Raw genomic sequence first — 24,113 nt, 5'->3', positions numbered from 1 at the left:
TCATTGGATCAAAAAGGAGGCGAATTGGTTGGGAGAATCATGAACCATGTATCCTTCGATTGCCGTAGCGACGTAGCGACAGAATGTCTTGAGCCTGGAGAGGGTCCTTCTGGGAGATATCAAGGAGTGAACTGTGTATCGGAGACACAAGGGAACAGTAATGACGAACGGAATTGAGAAGTGCGGAAATAGAAGCACGCTTTGTCACTCACAGAGACAAACTCCTCCACCCCATGCAGCCCGCTCAAAGCCCAACGATCCTCAAAGACGTAGAAAGGGACACCAGTCACACCTAAGCGTCTAGCTGTCACATACGCCCTTCTTACTTGAGCGTCACACTCATCCCTCTCCATCCAAAGCATCGCTTTCGTGATAGTCGGAAATAAACCATGCTCGACGGCTGCATCGGCAATGAGGGCGCGATCGCTAGGATGTCGGGCGTCTACGTGAATAGCGTGAAAGAGTTGTAAAGCGATAGGGAGTTGTGTTTCGGGAGCGATGAAGAGTGCATGAGTGAGAATGCGGTTGAACAAATGAGGAGAGGAGATGAGGCCCCCGGAGTTGCTAAGGGTGAGCTGAACCCTGATCTTTTTCATTTGCCCAAGTTCTGGTGAGAATTTGTGAGGGTATATCCCCGAGTGAAGAATAGTGAATGCGAAGGGGCGAGGTTATGCTAGAGCGACAGGGAAAAGAGTTGAGACCCGAACTCACGCATCCACCCCGATAGCGGCAAACTTCTCCATGAAATTCTTCTCCGCCAGTGCCGCCCTCTCGAGTCCAAGACGTTGTTGTCTGTACTCTGCTCTTGGTAGGGGTCGTTCTGTCAAGTTTTCGTCAAGGTTGTAAGGAAGTAGTCGAATGATAGGTTCGAAGTTTGCATTAGGTTGAGAGGTGTGATATTTCTCAATGGCTGATATCAGTTCATTGGCTCTTCCATATCTTTTCCTTCTCCATTCGCTCTCTGTGATCTGCAGACCGGTGGAGATATGATTAGGTAGCTCATGAAACATGCGACTCCAGCCATATCAGCGACTCGTGAGATAGAGGAATAAGTTGGGAAGGAGAAGTATGAAGACTCACCGGATAAGAGATGTAAGACGCCGAGGTAGCTGAAAGGGCAATTTATGTCAATCTTTTCATTAGCTTTTTCCTCCTCGTGTCTGTAGACAAAAGAACACTCACAGTGACATCTATCTTCACAGTCGGTATCATCAGATCTGTGCGATAGATATTTCTCGTCCGCATATTTGACTTCAAAAGATCTTTTGTTCTTGTATGTGTTATACAATTCGAAGTATAGGCTGAAGAAGACTTCAAGTATTCGTCACTTGTGTTACTTATAACGACCCGGTCTCGGCGATTGATTGACCGGTGATGTCGACGGCGAAGGAAGGAATTTCGGTCGGTACGGAGATCAGGAGTAATGACCCGATTGCACGATTGTTCCAAAGGTGAAAGAAAATGTCGGAACCGCCCGGCGTCGGCGTACAGCGTATTCGGGTGTGTAACTTCAATGTGACTTCTCTCTGTCGGGTCGCTTCGAGCTAGAGGGACAGGCTTACGTCTGTCTATCCCTTCACGATCGCTCGACTAGTCTCTTTCGGTACGGCTAGACGGCCTGGAGGAGGGGAGGATGATCGAGACTGGACTGGACCGCGAGCTGCGAGTTTTAGCTTGGGCGTAGAGAGAGATCTCCCACTGATCGAAAGTAGATCGTCTCGAATGAATCGATGTGTTTGAGAAGATCCGATTTTTTGTTCAAGTTGTTAATCGAAGTTAGATTCAAACACCGGTTTTTTTCACCCTCCAACTACTGCCGACCTGCCGAAGGGCCAAGGGGACGGTGGCGACGGGCGTATGAATCGGTTCTTGTCTAAAGAGTTCTCAGAGAAAGCGTCGCACAACCAAGTCCTTCCTCGGCCTACAGAATTCTTTTACTGCTGTTTTTTTTTACCTTTGTCAAGAATACAAGTATGACCGAAATCAAAGGTACTTCTTATAGTAATCGTCGTTATGTCCAGAAATGCCAAGTAAACGATTGTCAAAGGTCGATGCTCGGCGCTCGGAGTTGAGATTCTAAGTGCTTCCGGTATGACGGGCGACCGGCAAGGGATGATTGAAAAAATCTCAGTCAAGTACGAATACTATAGTGGAGGTGATGAGATGATGAACAGGTGTTCAGGGGAAATGGAAGGAAGAGTACGACGATGATTCTCGTTGCAGGATTGACGACGAGGGGGGGTTCCAAAGGGGGTGGGTCACTAGTGTTTCGTCGATCGTCGAAAGAGTAAGTGAAGAGTTTTTCGGATCGAGTTGTTCTTTGAGACTTTTTCAACAGTCTTCCAATGAACTTTGCGGGGTTTTGGGATACGATGATCTATGAAGTATGAGAGAAGAGTGAGAAGAGAAAAGATTGTTTAAAACAAGCGAGAAGGAATGCTGCGCCCGACTTTGTGTGCCTGTGCGTCACACCTCTCGGACATCAACCGCCGCTCTCCGCTATTTATTCCGTCGGATACTAGGGGTACCTTGCACAAACCTGCCGGACGCTCTGACCCTCAAAAGGTCCAAGCTAAAAACTCGTCTAGCGATGATCGGCGTATTGAGATACAGTACCTTTGCGCTACCCAACTGGGGCTAGTTGCTATATGATCCGACTCTCGAAGAGGAACAAGTCGTAATCTTTTCAGTGTGCTTCAGTAGCTGTTTTCCTACTTTGGGCACGATATCTATATCGAGATATCGAGAGTTTACTTTTCCCACATAGATCTAGGTCACACCGTTGTAGTAAATTCTTCGGCTTGAGAAAGTTCGGAGTATAGGGTAGATGTTTCCAAGGTTCTGGGACGTCGTTAGGTGATGACACGATAACGAAACGGGCGGTGAATATGTGGTTTGTGTTCCTAGCAGCTAGCAGCTAGTTTACCGTCAGTATCTCTTCAAAGATCTTGATACTGGAAATTTGATCTTCCACTTACCGGTATGGTTTTATCCACGATGAGTGGTAAGTTGAAAATTGTAGAGTCAAACGTAGATAAGGTGGAATAAAATGATGTACGCAAAAGTCAAGACGTAAGTGAAAGAAGCTACGTTATACGTCAATAATAATGTCTATCAAACCTTTCTCACATTGAACACCTTTGAGAGTGGAGGTGAGAGAGATGAGAACTCTGATTCTCCGAGGCCGAGGGTTACCAACTAGCTCCTAACGTGTAAAATCTCCTCTCTCGTCTTTCGTCTTTCATCTTTTCTCGTTTTGAGATCTACGAAGAAAGAGAAGATTACGTCATACAAACCTCCCGAATATGTCCCGAAAAACTCGAACATCAAACTTGACCGGAAGGCCGGTATACCGGAAAACCGGGAAACCGTTGTATGTGAAAACTATACCAAGTTGGGTAACACCGGTATGCCGAGGACTGAGACCATCAAGCCGAGTTGCGGCAAGGGAGGGGGGAAAGGATGTCACCAAGGTCTGGGGATCCGGCGACGAAAGAGGGAGGGGCGTTGGGGCGTTGGGCGCCGGGCGTCGTCAATGTGACCTCGCTAGTGGTTTCTTGTAAGTTTGTGACATCTTCCAAAAATCCTCGAAGCTCCAACGAGACAGGACCGATCAAGGCACCTTTTATCATCACCCTACCATTCCCATTTGTTAGCTTACAGTAGATCCCTTCTGAATTTACCATACTCGTACTCAGCATCTTGTCTTTGAATTCGTACCTCTATGCTCGAGGATCTACGAAAATGGGCACGGATTTTCATCCAATACCATGGTTTCATGAATGATCGATGGATCACACGGAAACAGTAAGTTCAAACACCGGAAACTTGGGAACCGGGAACATGTTTATCCGATCTTTTCGTCTTCAAGAAACAAACCCCCACACAATGTTCCCTTCTTCCTCGGCGACTTAGAATTATTGACCGACTGACCGTAATTGCGAGTTTGTAACGCCTTCCGTACGACAATTTACAAGAATGACCATTCAAGCGGCCTGACGGGCTGGCGGGCTGACATTTGGATAATTGGATTGGGGAATGTCTAAATTGTATGAGCTGATTAATAATTCCCATTATGGCCGACGATCACCCTCATCCTTGTACGCATCTTTGCGCGTTTGAACAAAACCCGGTACTGGGGTACTCCTGTGAATCCGGACGGCGGTTGACGGTCAAGCTTCCAGGACATGCCTGACAGTATCAGGAGTATTCGGTGTTAGAACTTGATGAGTCAGGATGTTGTAAGACGGCTTTTGACAGGAAGAAGAGGTTCGGCGTTAGGACTTGATCAGTCAGGATGTTGCGAGACGGCGTCTGACAGGAAGGGAAGGGATAAACGTGAGAATAAGATGAGTCAGGACTTGAAAGACCTTTCGGGCGGCCGGGTTCATGCGGAAAAGAACCACCAGAAAATATCAACAAGCATGTCGCATTGACCTACGCAATTAAAGGTGACAAATGAATGATTGATCATCTTGTCTCCGCTCGGAAATGTCCATTGGACAATTCTCCCGTTCCATTACCACTCTTTCCTGGTCCAGAGGATTTATGTCCCATCGTCGCGTATCCATTCCCCTCGTGAAGTTGATTCTGGTCATTTCGTGATAGGGGATTGTGTGAGGATTGCCATTTGACAGCTGGGGCTTTAATGGGATAACTATACATGATCAGCTGACTCGTCGCTTGTGTAGAGATCATGCACAAATCGCTGAGAGAGATGAACGATAGGATAGAAAGATCACATGAGCTCACGAAGGATGAATGATGCGGAGGTATGCTCTTCAGTGACAGAGTAGGGAGGTTAAGGTTTTTGTGTTACAAATGGATTGATATCAGGAGAAATGGGAGTGGAAGATAACAGAGGTGAAAAGCTGTGGACAACTAACCTGACTGTTTCCCCAGCTCCTTGAGACTTCTCAACCCTAATGTCAAATTCCAACTCCCCAGAAGAAAGGTATTGCACAATCGTATAGTTCCTCCTGGGCTGGGCCAACTATTGCATCAGCTTACAGGCTAACAGGTCGGGAACAGAACTGACTTTACGTTTCATAGGTGTCCCATCGGTATCCTTGTCGAATAGAGGGACCATCATCTCGTCTGTGTGGTGATCTGATATTAGCGTCTCCTCTCCTCTCCTTCAAATGTGTGGGCTCACCGTCTGCACGTCAGCTTCTTCCCTTATAACCGACTAACATACGAAACAGTAAATCAATCCAATGAATCCGAAGGAAAGTGCTATATCATGACAGCGCACATTTTTTAAAAATTAAGTGGTCAGGTTCTGGAATAGAAAATGTGTGATGAGAAAACGACTATATGAAATCATTTTCCTAACGAAACAAATGTTACTCACGTAAGGTCCTATGTTTATGTGAACCCAAAATTGATACCATCTTCGCCGCTCCTCCCGGTGGAGGGGTGTTCACAATAGCACTCGTCACAACATTTAACATATACCTATGATCTTCTTCTGGTCCTCCCGTCCCTCTTCTACTTTTCGTGAACAAACATCCCACCGCTGCTAAATGTACATCCCCACTTAAGAAAGTGATTCTGACTTTCATATCCAAAGCCAACTTTTGACATTCCATGACTAACCAATTCCTCTCTTTTTTATGGACATTAGCACACCAATGGTCGTTCAGATCATCCAACAATTCAGAAGCTTGATTGAATTTGTTGACCATGCCTCCTAATCCCAGAGCGTTATGTCTCGCCAGAACATTGACGGGATTCCATTTAAGATCTAAGAAATGTTCTAAGAAAGACATACGTGGATAAGCTATGGGTACACCGAGGAGGATGACAAGATGTTGAACATTCTGAAGTTTTTGAACTTCGGTGAAGATTTTAGAATATGTTTCTGGTCGACAGATTTGATGAAGTTTACGTTCGGCACGACAGTCGATAGCTAGTAATGTCACTTGAGGACCAAGATAAACTAAGAGGGAATGGGAGGGAAATGGGATCCATGGTCCGGGAGAAGAACCAATGATAAGACTACGAATAGGGTGAGTATTGGGAGAAGGGTTGACACCGTCGATTTGGTCATTGATAAACAGTTGGAAAAGTAGGAACCACTATAAGTTAGCCGAGTGTATCATTCCGGCTTAAAGTCTACTCACAAAATAACCACGGGACCCCACAAAGGACATGACAGGTGCTGCTTGAGTCTCGTCGTCATACGTTCCGAACCCATCTAAGATCATCAGCGAGATAGAGCTTGGATGAAACGTGGGACAAACCAATCAGGTCATGGTCGTCTAGCATATTCACCCTGATAGTCAGCTTGAACTATTTGACAGTAAAAATTGATCACATGGGAATTGACGAGTTTGCTCTGCTGAACGCGTTGCTTCGGAACATCTTGCAGTAGTGGTTGAAGCTATCCATCAATCCTATAAACCGGCTATGTTTCCTGGTAGGGCTCACTAGAATCGATCAATTGCTCCCTTCTAGACTTGTCAGCTGACGTGGAAGGACAGGACAGCTCCCACCATTTCATCTGTCAGTGGATGTCCAAGCTTGCGCTTTCGATCAGGGGCGTTTATCCAGGCTGCGAGCGTCAACTCTCTCAGTCGAGGGGAAGACCGAGAGGACCCACTCTGCAATTCCGGTTCACGTGTTAATGGATCACAATAGATCTGGTCGCCTCCTCCCACCATGCAGTGGAAGGCTTTTTGGTGATGGCGGAGAAGAAGATCTTCCCAGACGGGGTCATAACCTGAGGGGAACTCTCCCTTGAACTCATCTGGGTTGACACCTGCTGAGAAGCCTTCGTGGTCAGCGACAATCCACACAACCGACTGACCCTTCATTCCTGGACCGCCATGAGGAAAAGCCTTCTTATGGCCCGAAGCCAAACCCCACTGTTCAAATACCCCTCTCTATGGAAACATGGTCCTTAGAGGACTGGTTGTCACTGGAAGCGACATGGGTGTATCATGGCTAGGGAAAGATGAATCAAAGAAGCGAGTAACCCACCATTACAGCTATGCGCCGCCCACCGCAGATTCTGCCCTATGGCGGGAACGACAAACCCCATTTCAGCACCCCCATTCAATTTATATCTCACTGTCATCTCCATCTCTCCTAATGGTATTTCGAACAGAAATCGAAAGAAAGAACATGGACCTCGACTATCCACACCCGTATAACTATATATCCGTTGTGCAGTCACGTGTTGAGGTGGACGGAGCTGTTCAGTATCGTGCATTGTCGGAGCTTCTGAAGTGGGTGGTGAATAAGGATGAAAGGTGAATGTTAATGTTGGTGCTGAGGATAATTCACTCCCACTTATTGTCAGCTTCGTTAACCAACTTCGCTTGAGCTGACCTGTCGTTGGTTACTATCAAAGCACCGCCTTGCCAGATATTATGTTGAGTGGTATAGTATGCGAGAAGAGGTCCACACCTGTTTATCAGTTCTCTTTTCGTTTTCTTCCGGGGGGAGGAGATGCTTTCCAATCAGTGCACAAATACTGTGCCACTACCTCTTCCCTAAGACATACCCAGTATTACAGGAACATTGACATCAATATCACAGTAACGTGAATCAGCTTGGAGATGAAACGAGGAGAAAGTGAAACAGACTAGTAGGCAGATTAAAGCAGAAGAGATTCGAATGATAGGTAAGACTCACATGAGTTGTAAATGTGGATCCATCCCATCTCTCGCTCCTTCTCTTCTAGCCTTTTCCACATCTTCCAACCCCGGTCCTGCTTTCCCAAACCCCTCATCCCTCCCCTACAATATCAGCTCAAATTCGTCTCCAAAGATGGACTGACCTTCTTTTCACCGCCTTCTTTCCCTTCACCATCAGGCCTATCGGGAAGGTACGTATGAAGATGTAATGACGGATGAGCGTAATAAGAAGCATGAGCTTCAGCCGCTGCTGTACGAGATAAATGTTCTGCTCTATGTCGAGCATGGGGTGATACTGTATCCCTAATGTCTCAGCCTCCGCTTTACATGATTGAGCGAGGTACTGACATTTTGGTTCAGGTGTTCCTCTACTTCGTGTACCAGTACACTCCAAGTGGATCCCTTGAAAACACAATGCTGATGGTTGTTGAGTGAGGAGCAACGGGACGCTGGGACTTGACGAGATGCCCTCCAGGGGTACGGAAAGTTGACCCAAGAAGGCAAAGTTTAGCTCGCGTCGGTTCAGGTGACAGAGAAGACTAGGGATAAGCTAAAATCCTACAACGCCCGTGTCGAGCACAAAGGAGAGAACAGCAAAGGGATACTCTTGGTTTCTTTGACAAAGGTACAATAGTGCGTAGGACAAGTCTGTGCACTAACCTTTCGCCAATGCCGCTTTAACGATCTGTAGTTCCTTGTGAGCTGAACAGGATGACTTGGAGGCTCCGAACGTCCACAGGGCTGTATCACACGTATGCAAGTTGGTATCAGTGAATGAAGAAGACAATGAGCACAGAGTTGTTTATGAGAGAGACATTGACACGAGGGTTGAAGGAGTGAGGACACATCGAAATGCCAAGACCAGCGCCCGGATCGCGATCGGGACCTGAAGGTGGGATGTCTCTTTTGATTCCGCCAATCCCACAACAGTCGTTTCAGCTGTTTAAGAAGTACCAAAGTGCAGGTGGACGCCTGGGGGAAAACAACAAGTAGTAAAGTAGGGAAAGCGATAGAGCTCAACTAAAAATGCATCTGATCCCAAAATTGAATTTTCATACAAAACACCTACAGGTTCTCCACTGCAACACTCGCTTGCCATCTCCCCCATCGTCGCATGGCCCGAAGGTACACCGGTATGAGAAATATGAGGGCGAAGCAGATGGGGAGCAAGGCGAGAATAATAATGGTGCTGAACAACGTGATGAGAGGTTTAATGAGTAGGAAGTAAGTGAGGGCGGAGTAGGAGTAATGATCACTGAACTGTCGGTCAGCTATATGTTTTCTTCGAAATCACGATCCATCTGTCTGGTCGTATAGGGCGCGACATCCGGCAAAATACTAGTGAGAAGATTTCGGTAAGGGGTATTATAGCCTTGAAGGCGGAAGAAGAATGCCAATCGCTAATGGCAGACACAAGATAGGGTAAAAGACACCCACCATGGCATATGAACACTTCATAAACCCTTCCTCCCATACAACCTCCATAGGATCTTCCGATCCTACATCGCGGGGAGAAGTAGGAGCTCTAGGAGAAACAGGACTGGCGGGAGTGGAACGTTCTTTTATTCGGTAGAATATAGGATGGTAAGTGGGTGTGAGGGAAGTCTCGTCGAGTGGAGAATGATGATGTAGTTGCATGATCATCTGATGACTTAGTTCTCTCCTTTATTGGGTATCTGAAACCACTTCATCAACGATTGGATCTGCTGGAAGAGAATAGAGAATTGATGGCTGTAGCGAGGAATGCAACATTACCCAAAGACTCGGGACGCCGACCATCACTAAGGCAGAGATGATCATGGAGGAGAAGCATATAGCGGACAAGGCTCACCTCTAATCGTGCAGCCGATCGGGAGATGAATAGTGTCAACCACCACACAGCAGCTCCGATGGGCAGAGTGATGAGAAGTGCTGTTCCGGCCAATGTCCCGGCGACGAGGAAGGGCCATACGAAGAGAGCCTGGGGGTTAGCAAGGCCCACTTGTATATGACTGCACCTAGCCGAGTGTGTATAGCTACACGGACAAGTGAGAGGGCCAGACTGCACACTGAACACTGCAGTGAAGATCAAGGACTGAGGTCTCGATCAAACAGCAGGTTTGAGGAAATCATGTTATCGGTAACAATAACTCACGAAAGGGAAATTGAGAAAGACCAAATGTCCCACAGCTCTCCAATACATCCCACGTCCCATCGGTGCCCAAAACCTTCTCCAACCAGCCTTGAACCCGATTCCTTCCACATCACCCAATTCGCCTAACCAAACAGAACCCCACAAACCTCTCACCTTTTGTCTGGTATCTGTCTCGTCACCTGGATCAGGAGGTAGCAAAGGTGTTGTCTCGTTTGCTCCATTTTGTCCGTCCGAAGAAGAAGCCGGATTCCAATTTCCCCCACTCACTTCCACCGACGCACTCCCCTCGCCACTGGGATTTGAAAAAGAAGAATGATATCTAGGTCTAGGTCTCTCTGATACTGTCCCACTTCTATGTGATGCCGAAACCGCTCTCTGTCTATCCCCAACGGCTGACATGGTCCTAGCTCTGTGTCTACCGTGTGATTCAGGAAATAACAAAGCTGTAGTTTCTATACTTGGAAAAGGTACTTCTCTCCTAATTTCAGGTGAAGAAGGACCACTCTCGTCACTTGATGGTGGAGATGGTGCTGAGAATGGAGCGTATGGAGGAGGTTCTTCGTTATTTGCCGGTTTTGTCGGATCGAGAAGGAAAAGTGAAGAACCATCAGCTGAAAGTACGTAAATTTGTTGACCTGAAGCAGGAGGACGATGTATGGGATCTGAAGTTGGACGATGAGTCAATTGAGAAGGTTCAGGTGAAGAAAAAAGGTCTTGAGGATGGAAAATGGGAGATGTGGTCATTTCTCTATTTCAATTATTTGTAGAGAAAGAGGGGTGAAAATTGTCTGTAGTGGTCGTTCGGCTTTAACCGAGAAAGTGGAAGGAGGTCGTCAGATCAATCGTGTGATGGTGGATAAAGGTGGAGAAACTTCATTTGGAGAATCCTTTCATACGAACGTGTTACGTGTTGGTATGAGGGAGGTAAGAGGGGGGGGAGGGGAATGAGAAGATGGAGGGAAAGAGGAAGGTAAGAGGGGAGACGGACGATAAGGGTCTGGGTGGTGTTCAGGGAAGCGAAGAAGGAGAGAAGGGGTCAGCTAAAGTGGGGAGCGCGACTAAGTTTCAACTGGATGCAGATCTCTGAAATGTCAGACTATTACGCGAGCAACAACACTTGAGACGCATAGACGCAATTGTCTTGAGTACATGAGCTGTATCGCGTATCGTCTGGAGTGGAAGACTTCCGCTTGACTCTAGGTGAGAAGTCACGAAGTCATTCATCATGGTGAGCTATCTGTTCTGAGGTCAGAGAATGCAACTAATGACCAGTCAGTAACTTTGCATACAACTCACGGAGATCTCAAAGTGAATCATCTCATCACAAAAGTCTACGGATACTAATCGACAGATCGAAGTATTCTGCGAAGCCGTCCCTCGAACTTCAGAGGTATGTATGTCTCCCTTCTATCCCTCCTCAGCTCTCTTTTCGCCCTGGTACCTCCCGTGTCTCTCTACCACCGCTCGTCTTACCCAGTCGATATCCAACTATCGATCCAATCGACGATGCCACCGTCCTCCATGCGTTAATCATAGTCATGTCAAGATCAAAGGAGATAGCTGATAAATAGAACTTTCTAGCTTTGTGTGCATCGGGCGTATATGACAATACAATCTTTCATCGTAATATAAAAGGGTTCATGATACAAGGAGGTGATCCCACTGGGACAGGTAAAGGGGGACAAAGTATATGGGGTAAACCATTCCCTGATGAGATTCGACAGACATTACGAGTGGGTGGAGTCTTACTATATGGCAAATCTGATCCTCTTTCCATTTCTCTTCCCCAAGTGCTCCACTTTATCATATTCGACCTCCATCCTCTTGTCCCGGTGGGGTCTAACATGTGTTATTGGAATGCGCATCGGCTAACGACAGTTCAACACCCGAGGAGTAGTGGCGATGGCCAACGCCGGACCAGATACCAACAAAGCTCAAGTGAGTTTTCTTTTATAGGCTTAGAAATCAATTTGATGGGAAAGTTCTTCATAACATACGCTAAACAACCTTCTTTAGATGGAAAGTATTCCATTCTCGGTCGGTAAGTTTCGACCAACCCCTCACATCCTTCTTTTCTCGCCTCATATGTGCTGAACTCTTCATCCTCAACTTTCACACGACCATACCTTTTCATATTCTCATCTACAACTTCTGTGTCGTCCTTGTTGCTCTTGATATCTCCAAGATCTCCGGAGTTGAGGCGATTACGAAGAAGCATAAGCTCATTGACAGTGTCATAGATGGAGCCGATTCCACATTAGATCTGATGGAAAAAGTCCCAGTAAAAGAGAAGAACCGTCCTGTCTCAGAAATCAAACTCTTAAATGTTTGTCATCTATCCCCTTACTAAGGCAGGTCTAATATAGTAGGTCACGATACACGCCAACCCTATAGCGGATCAACACAAGTAACCCATGCTCAAATGTAGTTTCCTCTCTCTTGCTGTGACACTTCAACTCGCAAAATATCAACAGGCATCAGGTTTACCAATCTTATGACATTCTTTGCATTTTAAATACAATATCTATGTATACCATCCATTCGCAGTCATCACCTGAGTGGTGTGCCGACGATGAGGAATAACACATTCTTTGATATTGAACAAACGCTTGGCTTCCTATTCCCATCAGTCATACATTAACAAATGAGCAAATAGAAGACACACTTCCCAAGTATCCATGTCGAGTTCGACTACAGCTTGATTTCGGACTTTCTCAGCTTGTGATTCTTGTTCATCCTCGTTAACATGTTCTGACGTCAGGTCTCATCTATAATCCTTCCCCTCTGACCTGGGATAAACATTTTTTTTGGATGTATCGTACTCGATGCTCCTGACACGCATGACAACATGTTTGTTTCACACGCTTTGAGTGAAAGATGCTCTCTTTCACGCACAGATGATTTAAAGGTATCATGGACGAGTCGAAGCAAAGATGACAGCAAGGAGCAGCAGAGATTTCAGATGCGTCATGGAAGACGAAGTGTGAAATGGTGACTCGTGACTAACCTAAAACAATCTCCCCATTGGGCAACACCCTCACACCTGCATGACCTTCCTTCACCATGAAACTAGTGTAAAATACATTTTCAACAGTTTGAGAGTAATCATGGGGATTGATGACGAATTGGAAATAATTGATGGCACCACCAGGTGGTACGGTTTTTCTCATAACGTTGATAACCTATTTATCAGCTCGGCTCCAGCGAGAACTACTCCTCACTGTGGAGCTTAACAAGTCCATATGGTGAACCCTGCTATAATTGGAATGGAGGAAACTGGATCAATTGCCATACTGGAGGAGCATACGGGAAGATTTGTAGCAGTCAAAATGAGTAATTTCTGGCGAAGGAAAGTCCCAGAATGTTGGATGGACGGGAGATTGAATTGGAGGCATTTGTGTTATAATGAGTAAGAGAACGACAAACCTCTTTCACCAAACTCGCAGTATCTTTAGCATCTTCTTTACTCTTCTGCTGTGTCTGGATCTCTTCAGGTCTAACTTCCGGCTCGAGAGACTTCTTTCGTTGTCTGGGTCCGATTTGTCTCTTTTTGTGTTGAATAGTCAAGGGTCCGTACCTGAGAGTTTAGCCGCAATTCGATCACAAGATATCTTGTGCTATTTCATACCAACGATTCATTTCGCATACTCGCAGGCTACTAACGTCACGACTGGAGCCAAAAAGAGGGGACTGGGGTATTGGTATTGGGGTATTTGTAAGTGGGATCGAGAGCAGGGGAGCTGTACAGACTAGAGTACTCTGCGAATTCAGACGGATGGTGGTGGTCAAAAAGACCCAATGTGATAAGAAACCGAGAAAAACTCACATAAATTCAACCCCAGGTACTCGCCGTGAGTACTTGGCGGCCATCCAACCGACTTTCTCCCAATCCCCTAAAGGTCCATCTCTGACTCTCCGTCTAGATGCTCTTTCGAGAGACTCGTCTAATTGATCTTCGTCCTCATCTTCGGAGATATTGTCCATATCAGGTCTATCCAAACCTAGACAACTTTTCAGTCTGCGGGTAAGTATCGCATCCACAAATTGCTTCGCCATCCCATTTACGACGACAATCACCCTACCTATCCTGAGCTTAGCGGTTGATGGGTGGCCATTATGAGAATAGGAAAACAGGGTTGTCAAGATGCATAGTAGCCCAGGAAAGAACGTGATTAGGGCAATTTGAATTGCGACTCACTTAATGATAAAGTCGTCAACATCAAAATCATTGTTATCCAATTTCATCTTTCTTGCCAGACCAAAAGCCGTATCAGCGGTAGTCAACATTAGTCTGGCATCCAGAGCTGCGGTTCCAGTATCCCTCACTGCTTATCAATCTTCACTTCACATTGTGGTTCAAGGACTGACCTTGGTCGAATAGGGCTTGTTGTCTTGTTAAATGCTTTGCAAGATCATTGGCGGTGATATTGGCTTGGTTTGCTTTCATATCTGCCCGTCAGACCGACCCATCTATATTGTAAATAACTGCCTCCCCTTCTCTTCTTCGGTTCAAGACCAATGTTCGAGTCACAGAGGTAGACTCAAGACTGACGCATGAAGATGAGGAAGGTTGGTAGTAATACTTACCATCCGCTTCAGCTTGCATCTCCCTGTATTCCCTACCCAACCTTGCCTTCTCTTCAATACTTTGCTTCTCAAAGATCTCATCCACCCCTGAGAACAGTTTTCTCTTCCCCGAACTTCTCCTATCCTGTGTTTGGCCATTTCGATGAGATGCCGAGTTACCGTTCAATCTTGAAGGTCCTGCGTCGGACATGTTGGCTTGCTGATATTAAGTTTGTTCGAATAGCCTGTTCAACTGAGAAGACAAGTGAGGGAAGATGGTGAAAGACGCGCAATATAGGGGAAACGCGAGGAAGCAACATGGTGAAATTTCAGGCACGGCCACGGCGCTCGGACCTGCGCGATCGTGACCCAGTCCAGTCACCTAATTAATTACCACCCAACTCATTCTTTTCTTCTCTCACTTTCCTTTTCCAGTCACTAAGTATACGGGTCAGGATATGAGGGTGTGAAGATGGTAGGTCCAAGTCAACGTTCCCGAAGGGCCGAGTGAGTCATTCGAATGGATTGTTCAACTAGTCCGACAGCTGACGAGACAGTTCCGCCGACCCGGAAATAACCCCTTCCATCATACAACAAGACCCCGACAAGTGAGCGATTACTTCGTTTCTGATTCTGCCCTACCCGAAGAAGAACAAGAACTGACTGATAGCTGCTTCCGTATCCTACTGGCAACGGATAATCATATAGGATACGCTGAAAAAGATCCAGTTAGAGGACAAGACGCTATCAATACTTTTCGTGAAATCCTCCAGATTGCCAAAGAGGCAGATGTGGATTTCATCCTCCTAGCAGGTGACTTATTTCATGAGAATCGACCAAGTCGAACATGTATGCATCAGACCATCGCCTTGCTTCGGGAATATACCATGGGCGATAAACCGATTTCAGTATGTTTTTAGCTGCTAGTTCAGGATACGTAAAAGAGCTGATGAAGAGTTCGAATTAATGAGTGATCCTATGGAAGGTAGTACACCGGGTTTCTCCTTCCCAGCAGTCAATTACGAAGATCCAAATTTGAATATTTCTATACCTGTCTTTTCGATACATGGGAATCATGATGATCCGCAAGGTACTGGACCTGTGAGTCGTTTCTTTCTCTCCTTCTCTCTCCCCCCTTCCCTTCCCCTTTTCCTTATCTTCCTCTTTCCAATTCTGTCTTGCTCGATCCCTTGGTGACCGCTCCTCTCATCTTATGCCCGTACACCCACCATCCACTTTGACGCCCCAGCCTTTCATTACGAGACTCGGGCTTATTCGCAGGAAGGTGCTCTATGCGCTTTGGATGTGCTCTCGGTGTCTGGAGTGCTTAATTACTTTGGCAAACTCGACCTTACGGCAGATGAAGCGGCTGCCGACCCTTCCGACCAAGGGATAAAGATCCGACCAGTCCTCATACGCAAGGGAAACACACACCTGGCAATGTATGGAGTTGGGAATGTCAAAGATGCCAGAATGCACTATGAGCTTCGAAGTAATCGAGTCAAAATGTTCATGCCGGATGGAGGTGGGGAAGTCAGAGATGACGATTGGTTCAATATGTTGCTGATACACCAAAATCGGTAAGTCACTCATTGAGTCTCATGAAGAACCAGGCTGACTTCAGCGTCAAACATGGTCCTCAACAATCGGTCCCAGAGGGCATGTTTGATGATTCTATCAACCTCGTGATATGGGGACACGAACATGATTGTCGTATCTGGCCTGAGAGGGTAGAAGGGAAAGACTACTATATTTCTCAGCCGGGAAGTTCAGTAGCGACCAGCTTAGCTCCAGGAGAAGCTATCCCAAAGTACGTCGCTATAACTGACCGAAACGACCCTGCTTATGCGGAGACATGTTGGCATATTGTCAATACAAGGCAGTCAATTCCAAATTGCCGAGATACCACTAAAGACGGTTCGACCGTTTGTGATCGAGGAAGTCGTCTTGACAGAAGCTGCTGCGAATCCAAGAAACAAAATAAATCTGGAGGAGCGAGACACAATAACGTCCTTCCTACGTGCGCAGGTAAGCTCGTGAAATATCAAGGAGTCCGAGAGCTGACAGTATAGGTGGAGAGACTCATAGCCAAGGCTAGGGAAGAATGGGAAGAGCTGCATTCCGGTGATGATGAGGAGATGATGTTGCCACTCATCAGACTGAAAGTGAGTACAGCTGTGCAATGTTGTGATGCATTGTCGCTGACATGTGAAGGTAGAGACGTCCGAGGTCAAGGAAATGACCAATCCAGTCCGATTCGGTCAAGACTTCGTAGGCCGTGTTGCCAACCCTCGCGATATTTTGCAATACTATCGCAAGAAGAAAATAGCTGAAAGAAGTATGTATGATCCCATTCTAATCGCTGCCCCACATTGCTGACATCGTAGAGCCCCAAAACCGGCCCGATGCCCCAGACATCGAAGACGACGACGAAGATTGGGGACCCGATGATCTGGCCGCTATGACGACCAACGATCGATTGTCCAAATTGAGGATGGCGACGCTTGTCAGGCAATACCTACAAGCGCAGAATCTGGAGGTGTTGGTGGAGAATGGGCTGGAGGACGCCATCATGCGTTTCGTTGACAAAGACGATAGGGATGCGATCAAAGAGTGAGCTCGCCCCTGACTATGATTCGTATGTCGGATGAGCTGATATGTAGTTTTGTTGTGGACACTGTCAAAACTGTGGGAAGGGATATGCGGACGAAGGAAGTGGATGAAGATGACGTGGAAGAGCATGTGAGTGTCTCGCACATCTGTTGAGGTGATGCTAATCGAGTCAGATGGTTCGGGCGAAAGAGATGTATGAGAGGTCTCAAAGCCGGTTATGACTGCTGACGGATAGTGTAGCTTCTCAATGGGAGACGGAGCACAAAGGTCGGGAAGATAACTCGGTGAGTTTTCCTCCTTTAAGATAGAGATCGCAACTGATCTAAAAGAAATCAAGGAAAGCCAAGAATAGGCCGAAAGACTCAGACGAGGATAGTATGGGTCAGCTCACCGTCCCTGTTAGCCTACCGCGAGCTGACACGACAGCTGCTGAAGATAGCATGTGAGCAACTAGCTCGATGATATCATACTGACAAGGCAGGATGGAAGTCGACTCTGAAGCTTCGTTTCAGCAAAGCAGTGCGGTAGGTCGTGGGAGAACCACGTCATCTACCGGGACGAAAAGTCGGGCCAAAGGAAAACAACCATTAGTCAGTTTCTCATGCCGTCTTTCGTCGATAAAACTGACCGCAGTTTGACCAAGATGACGAAGAGGAAGAAGAAGAGGTCGTACCCGTCAAAAGAAAGGTCCCAGCTTCCACATCCAAGACCAAACCTCCTGCTAAAACGACGACCAAGAAAACTCCAGCTAAAACAAATACCAAACAAGCACAATTGACGTGAGTCCATACGATTTGACCATGGCTCAAGTTGACTGAATAGGTTCGGAAAGAAGCCGACGGGAAAAGCAAAGCCAGCGAGTCATGCGAAATGAGAAGTGATGAAAGCTAACTCAAAGATTGAACTGTCCGATGATGATTGAGTCTGGGAAATGCGGGTAGATGTATCATAAGGACACGTGTATAATATCATTGAGCATCCCGCATGTCGTGCATTGCATATGCATCCTGGTCATTGGACCATTGGGTCGTTCGGAAATGAGTCTCGCCCGGGGATCATGAGGGTTAGATTGGACCATATGCTGGCAAGTAGTGACCTCAAATCATAAGTGGGCCGCACATAGGGTCATGATGACAAGGTGACACTGGGCAGCATGGTAGCAGGAGGGATGAGCAGAGGTTGTCGCCGTATTTGCCGTACGCCGCTCACCATCGCCGTCTGACGGTCCCTCTTCTTCCGAATCTGACCGAAAGCGAGGCGCCACCGTTCAGACGGTCGGATCATCTCTCTTCCACTCATTTCTCCTCTTCACATCGACTACGATTCCCTGCATATGCAGGCTTGCAGCGTGTTGTCCATGTTGCTCCGACCGAAACCTTCTAAGAAACTACCGAATTGTCCGACAGCTTGCTTGCAAATTGGAGTCTAGTATCGATGCAACCCCGAGGCTTTGACCGGGAACACGCTTCCTACCTCTTTGGGATCTTTGCGTTGGTCAGTTGTCAATCGTCAAACACGTTACGAGTACCGCTCCCATAGTCTCAAGTCGTAACGTCGTGCCCCTTGTCGATTATGGATATCATACCTGACAGCTAGGTAGCTGTCGTGCTACTTGCTAGTTGATGACATGTAGTCTGAGGTGTTCGCCACTTCTACCATCTGCTCTTCCGCCGGCGGCCCCCGGGGCTCGCATACGAACATACGACAAAGATACGCCCGACCCCTTCAGAGGCGTCAAGTCATACCTTTACCTACGCCTTGAGGATTGACCGCCCAAGGGTAACGGACTGCTGGCCGTTGGCGGGATCTTCATTATTAATCATCTCTCTTCGTTTTCTCTTCTCATACCTACGTGACAAACACCCGGTCATCCGTACTTACTCTTCTTCACATACACCCGTCTACCGTGGCCGTCGTACAAGTCGTTGATCATCGGTAAGTCGTACTTCTCACATCTTTCAGTCCAAATTAACTGACACAAAGATGAACATAGAATGTAAGGATCATGACAATTACCATACGGCATATTGACCAAAAGAGTATTAGCCTACCACCATTTTCTTTCCCTTTTCTACTGATCGACTAATGAGATATACGAGATCGAGTATATACTTCATTTTTACTCACTTAACCCCACCATCAAAAACGTTTCACACCTGTTTGGAGCAATCGTCTAATTACCTGGTCATTCGTCATCTTTCATCATCCGGACAAGTCTAGAACATCCAAATTGTGTGATGTGTGATCAAAAAATGGTAGTAGAGTATGTACGAAACTTTCTACTTATCGCAAGGTCTCACATCTAACACTTTAAAAATTCATGATTGTCGTTGAAAGTACAAGATGGGCATTCATTGATTGATATGTTGATATGATGATCTGTTTATTTGTTTATTTGTTGACATGCGTGACTTGAGTTTGACTGATTGAGAATAGATATAAGATACCTGAAAAAGAGTGGATGATTTTTCTCTCATCAACCTATTTGTCTACAGTGAGTTTTCCAAAAAGATACGATCATCCCTCCCTCTTCCCTTACTTTCAAAACCACGCCCCCTAAATCCTAATAACCCCCAAACTACCCTCTTTCCCCCAAACCCTGCCCGTTCTCATTTCCCACTGTTCGCCCTGACACTTACCCGACTTTTGACTTCTTCGGGACCGAACCTGATCCAATCCAAAATTCATCCAAGGGGCGTCCATTTGTAGATCCGAACATCACCCGACCGGAATCATCATTCTTGTCTTAAGGGAAAATCACTCATTGTATCAGTTTTACGACCCATAAGAATCACGGGCTGACGATTGGTAGATGATTCAAGGGAGGTTACCTTTTATATACGGCAACACAAAAAGAAGACCAGTGACCAGTTGTAAACAACGTATCTTCAACCCACATTGGAGTCCTCCACAGTTTGGTGAGCCGGATAAGATCAACATATACGACTACAATCGTATGCTGGTGAGGCGTGCTTTGGAAGCCAGTGAACTCTTGGGCACTTCTCCTTCACTCGACACTTCTTTATCTTCTAATTTTACAGTCGTATCCTCTCGCTTTCATCCAAGCAAGATGATAAATACTCTCGAATCTATTCCACAGGAAGAGTCCCCAGGTCAACAAATCTCTTCCAATGAGAATATCAGTCCTCAAAAAGTTCACGTCCCTCACAATCATCGTTACAAAGAAAACAAAGAGGTCACAAAGATTGTCAAATCTTACCTTCGTTCAACTGCATACGATTGTCCATCGACTGAAGGAATCCCATTTCCGATCAAAGAACTCAACTTTTCAAACCAAGCTTCTTTAGGTCCATGGATTACCGTACCCGAGAAATACAAAGCTATGAGGGATTGGAGGATCTTGATCGTTTGTACCGCTGTCAATAGTATGACTCAACAATTCCATTGTCTCTTATCTATGCTCAAGTTCAACTCGGTGTCTATCCAAATGGCGACGAACGAAAAAGATGTGGTGGCGGCTGTCGAAACTTGGAAACCACAGTTGGTGATCGGCACGTTCCTGACTATGAAAGTTCCAGAGTCAGTGTTTAAGAATGTGAGTCAAACTCGCCCTTGAAGTCTTTCAAACGTATCCAACAGCTGTCGGTAAAAGGAATATCGCTGACTTTGAAATAGGTTTTGACGCTCATTGTTCATCCCGGTCCACCTGGAGATGTCGGACCTTCTTCCCTCGATTGGGCTTTGATGGGTGATGATGGTTCTCTTCCTTCGACCGATGCTCTCAATCACCTCATGACCGGCTCCTTGGTTCACAACGCCATTCGTCCTCGTCAGAAATGGGGTTGTGTTGTATTTCAAGCCAATGAAGAACTAGACGCTGGTGCCGTATGGGCATGGGAACATTACGATCTTCCAGTAATAGGATCCATCACTAAATCTCAACTTTATCAATCATATCATCGTCCAGCAGCCGTCAAAGCTCTCATCAAAGCAATGTGTCGAATTTTCCGTCAATCTCGTGGAATGGGTGGACTGAAACAAATGGAATTTCCAGAAGCTAAATTGAAATGGCACGACATATCAGTTTCTGGAAGTATTTTACCGGAAAAATTATGCGATAGACCAATCCTTCGTCCGAAAGATAGGAAAATCGATTTCGCCCTGATCACCGCCATTGACGCTAAAAGGATCATCGCTTCTGCCGATTCTCAACCTGGAGCACAACTCAGTCCCCCTACTACAGATTCAACAACTGCCATCTTGATTTATGGAGCTCATGTGGAATTATCTCCTCCTCCATTTTCCATCTGGAGTAGTTTGGGAGTTCATTATTGGGAAGATGTTCCTGCTGGACGTATCATCGCTTCGAGAGATGGAGCTTTGTGTTTCAAAACTAAATCATGTTCAAAATCTGGCTGTGCCGAATGTGGTGTTGCTGTTTGGGTAGAGATGGGACGTGTACCTAAAAAGGCTGGTCAACCTTTGGAACCGAAGATTCCTTTGAAACTCGCCATTCAACGATCTGGACATGGTGCTTTTTTGAAAGGTGTTGGTGATTGGCCGCAATATATGATGTACCAAGTCCCAGGGACTTATCAAGAGATTTACATTGATTCTGTCTCTCTTCAAGATCGCAGCATCGTTCAGTTTGTTCATTTCAACTTCTAGTGAGTTATCTTTCCATCTTTCTCTGATAAACATGTTATTCCAAAGTCAGATTGGGCCGCTTGACGCTTTCGTTTTCATGTTCTAATCCAACCCTGGAAGGAATGTTGACGTGCAGTAACGGAGCTATGTCAACCACCAAATGTCACAATCTCCTTCGAATGCTTCAATGGTGTACCCACCCTAGTCGCGGTAATGTTCGCGCTCTAGTCTTAATGGTACGTCTCTTTCTTCGTCATATTTACCTCAGCTGTAGCGATACAGAACAGTCAATCAGCTGCTGACGAGATAGGGTGGTCTTACTTGTTTTTCGAACGGTATCGATCTTTGCACTATCGAAGCTGCATATTCCCCAGGTGAAGAAACCATGCGCAACATCATTGCTATGGACGACGTTTGCGAATTCCTTCTCTCCGATGTGTCTGTTCATAAATCCGCCATTATCGGTGCTGGTCCAAGTTTGGCCGAAAGGGGAATCATGACGATGGCTTGTCTGAAAGGTAATGCAGGAGCGGGAGGTGTGGCATTGGCTACCAATTGTTCTTTTGTCATTGGGAGTAAAACGGCGGTTTTCAATCCTGGTTATAAAGGTATTGGATTGACTGGTGCTGAGAATCATACGTGAGTTGAATTTCTTGCTTTCTTCTCTCGACCTGCTCCTCATTTTTCCACATCGTTTCAGATCTTTCCTCACTTCAACTTGCATATATATGCTCAATCCATTGCTTCTATGGCAACTTGATGATCTCGTGGAACATCGGACAAAGATATGGGGGGGGGGGGGGGGGGATCCAACATGAAGAAGATATGTGGCTAACCTCACTCAGGTTCACATACAATCATCGTACTGGCGACACCATGGCCGAACGTCTTCTCACCGATCTCATCCCAATGAGCGCTTCTCAATCTCAAGCCATCGGTCTCATAGATCATTCAACCGGTACATTCGATATGACACCATTACAAATCGACATCACTATGAAATCCCTTTGTCTAGCTATCCTCAATTCCACAATTTCTTCACCTATCGCATCTTCCATAACTCCCGCACCATGGGCTCGACCATCAAGAGGTTCACCACCTTCAAAAGATTTGTTACTCACTACGGCATATACACAAAGTCAAATCAAATACATGTCAAATATCCCTATTCCTATTGCTCATTTACGACATATAGAAGAAGAAGAAATGACTATAGATTCTTTTGATCCATTACGCTCTAAACGTTATCATCCTCGTCGATATGCTTTCGTAAGAAAAGTTAAAGCTACATCAACTCCTCTACGTTACGCACATCATTTATCCAATGGTGAAAAAGATATAGAATCAACACCTCAATTCGATCTCACATTTCCGGATTATCTAAAAGGTTGTTATTGGACTTTAGCAGGTTTGAAAATACCTAGAGATTTGATTAAAGATGAAAGATCTCTTTCACATTTTACAAGATCTGAAAATTCAAGCTCAAATGGTGATGAAGCCAATATATCTGGAACTACAGCATTTACAGAAACGGATTATATTATCAATGAAGATGTTGGAAAACAAGAGAAATCTCCAACGAAACCGAATAAAGATATTATAGTTTCATCTATTTCATCAAAATCGAAAACTATTCAATCCCCAACAGAAATTCCAACTCTCACCACTGCTGTTGTCAAAGGAATCAATAATCCTAAAGATAAATCTATGATTTCAAACAATGATGGTATGAACGGAAAAGATCAAAATAAAATCATTTCGAAAGAAGGGGGAAATCATCTATCACCTTCAATTCCAATTGAGATTGCTTCCATACGATCTCGTTCATCTCAAGGGAAAATGTCTAGATTCTTAACTATGCTCAAACGTGGTAATGGTGAACAATATCGTCAAATTGAAAAAGAATCAAAGAAAGAAGAACCGATGATTAAAAGAATGTTTGGAAGTTCAACTAGACGTCCTCAAACTTCTTATGTAAAACAACAATCTCCTTTGATTACAGGAGCAGTTTTCGTTCCTCCTACCGTAAAACAACCTTCGAATCAAGATTCAGAAGAATTACCAAGTTTGACTGTGGAAAAAGCAAGTATTGAAAATCAACCAGTCAAAAATGATCAAGTTATTAAACCTCAAAGACCTGTTACAGCTGGTCAAATGACCATTGGGAAAAATGCAGGAAGAAGGTTGAAAACTGGTAATCATTATACTTTACCAGAAGTTCCAAATGCCGATATCATCGATTTTCCTTGTATTTATAACCCCGCCCCTGAAGAGAATGAAGGAAATGGACGTGAAGAGGAAGGTCAGACTGGAAGGGCTTACTAGAGAGGGGATTTCTCACCGACCTCTTACCTCCAAATCCAGTCAAATACAATTACACCCTCAAATTTCTCTTCCGAAATCCACAATGCCGTTCCTTCGATAAGCCTCCTTGATTCAAGTTTCACCTTTCTTCATATTCCTCGGATGTGACGTGGATACCTCATATACCACTATGATATTACCCTCCCGATATACTCTCATTCAACTTCGCCTTTCCTAATCCTTGC

The 24,113-nt window shown here is 45.7% G+C and overlaps 7 protein-coding genes across 7 annotated transcripts; 4 read left to right on the top strand and 3 right to left on the bottom strand.

The window, feature by feature from the left end:
• Positions 1–119: 119 nt before the first annotated feature.
• On the bottom strand, positions 120–1,129 carry TREMEDRAFT_25247 (uncharacterized protein; the record flags this gene model as incomplete). The annotated part of the gene is made up of 3 exons (XM_007000542.1): positions 120–564; positions 712–910; positions 1,081–1,129. Coding segments are annotated over 3 exons (693 nt in total), but the record flags the coding sequence as incomplete, so codon positions are not given.
• A 1,923-nt stretch (positions 1,130–3,052) lies between these two features.
• Positions 3,053–3,786, top strand: TREMEDRAFT_58465 (uncharacterized protein; the record flags this gene model as incomplete). Its single annotated transcript, XM_007001219.1, has 3 exons — positions 3,053–3,072; positions 3,344–3,559; positions 3,699–3,786. 3 exons carry the CDS (start codon positions 3,053–3,055, stop codon positions 3,784–3,786), a joined length of 324 nt encoding a protein of 107 aa, XP_007001281.1.
• Positions 3,787–4,470: 684 nt separating this feature from the next.
• On the bottom strand, positions 4,471–7,664 carry TREMEDRAFT_25176 (uncharacterized protein; the record flags this gene model as incomplete). Its single annotated transcript, XM_007000532.1, has 13 exons — positions 4,471–4,657; positions 4,887–4,993; positions 5,039–5,109; positions 5,354–6,080; positions 6,126–6,199; positions 6,246–6,277; positions 6,320–6,385; positions 6,433–6,455; positions 6,498–6,556; positions 6,605–6,775; positions 6,985–7,295; positions 7,336–7,413; positions 7,642–7,664. 13 exons carry the CDS (start codon positions 7,662–7,664, stop codon positions 4,471–4,473), a joined length of 1,929 nt encoding a protein of 642 aa, XP_007000594.1.
• Positions 7,665–9,081: 1,417 nt separating this feature from the next.
• On the top strand, positions 9,082–12,188 carry TREMEDRAFT_66807 (uncharacterized protein; the record flags this gene model as incomplete). Its single annotated transcript, XM_007001814.1, has 8 exons — positions 9,082–9,084; positions 11,050–11,085; positions 11,129–11,167; positions 11,349–11,510; positions 11,656–11,715; positions 11,760–11,818; positions 12,010–12,103; positions 12,147–12,188. 8 exons carry the CDS (start codon positions 9,082–9,084, stop codon positions 12,186–12,188), a joined length of 495 nt encoding a protein of 164 aa, XP_007001876.1.
• Positions 12,189–12,301: 113 nt separating this feature from the next.
• On the bottom strand, positions 12,302–14,554 carry TREMEDRAFT_66806 (uncharacterized protein; the record flags this gene model as incomplete). The annotated part of the gene is made up of 8 exons (XM_007001813.1): positions 12,302–12,394; positions 12,443–12,528; positions 12,785–12,959; positions 13,204–13,354; positions 13,604–13,795; positions 13,976–14,102; positions 14,146–14,226; positions 14,365–14,554. 8 exons carry the CDS (start codon positions 14,552–14,554, stop codon positions 12,302–12,304), a joined length of 1,095 nt encoding a protein of 364 aa, XP_007001875.1.
• Positions 14,555–14,780: 226 nt separating this feature from the next.
• Positions 14,781–17,881, top strand: TREMEDRAFT_72714 (uncharacterized protein; the record flags this gene model as incomplete). Its single annotated transcript, XM_007002069.1, has 19 exons — positions 14,781–14,850; positions 14,901–14,951; positions 15,014–15,251; positions 15,301–15,444; positions 15,625–15,923; positions 15,968–16,153; positions 16,197–16,371; positions 16,416–16,508; positions 16,558–16,681; positions 16,731–16,956; positions 17,007–17,085; positions 17,130–17,170; positions 17,192–17,240; positions 17,286–17,337; positions 17,383–17,394; positions 17,434–17,546; positions 17,590–17,735; positions 17,779–17,812; positions 17,855–17,881. The coding sequence occupies exons 1-19, from the start codon at positions 14,816–14,818 to the stop codon at positions 17,876–17,878; spliced, it is 2,121 nt and encodes a 706-aa protein (XP_007002131.1). The 5' UTR covers positions 14,781–14,815.
• Positions 17,882–20,026: 2,145 nt separating this feature from the next.
• Positions 20,027–23,889, top strand: TREMEDRAFT_58460 (uncharacterized protein; the record flags this gene model as incomplete). Its single annotated transcript, XM_007001218.1, has 5 exons — positions 20,027–20,512; positions 20,593–21,584; positions 21,701–21,800; positions 21,875–22,203; positions 22,410–23,889. 5 exons carry the CDS (start codon positions 20,027–20,029, stop codon positions 23,887–23,889), a joined length of 3,387 nt encoding a protein of 1,128 aa, XP_007001280.1.
• Between the last annotated feature and the right edge of the window lie 224 nt (positions 23,890–24,113).

Source organism: Tremella mesenterica, assembly GCF_000271645.1.
Source record: "Tremella mesenterica DSM 1558 unplaced genomic scaffold TREMEscaffold_1, whole genome shotgun sequence".
Classification (NCBI taxonomy): Eukaryota; Fungi; Basidiomycota; class Tremellomycetes; order Tremellales; family Tremellaceae; genus Tremella; species Tremella mesenterica.
Note: the sequence above shows the minus strand (reverse complement) of the source record. Positions and strands in the feature narration are given on the sequence as shown.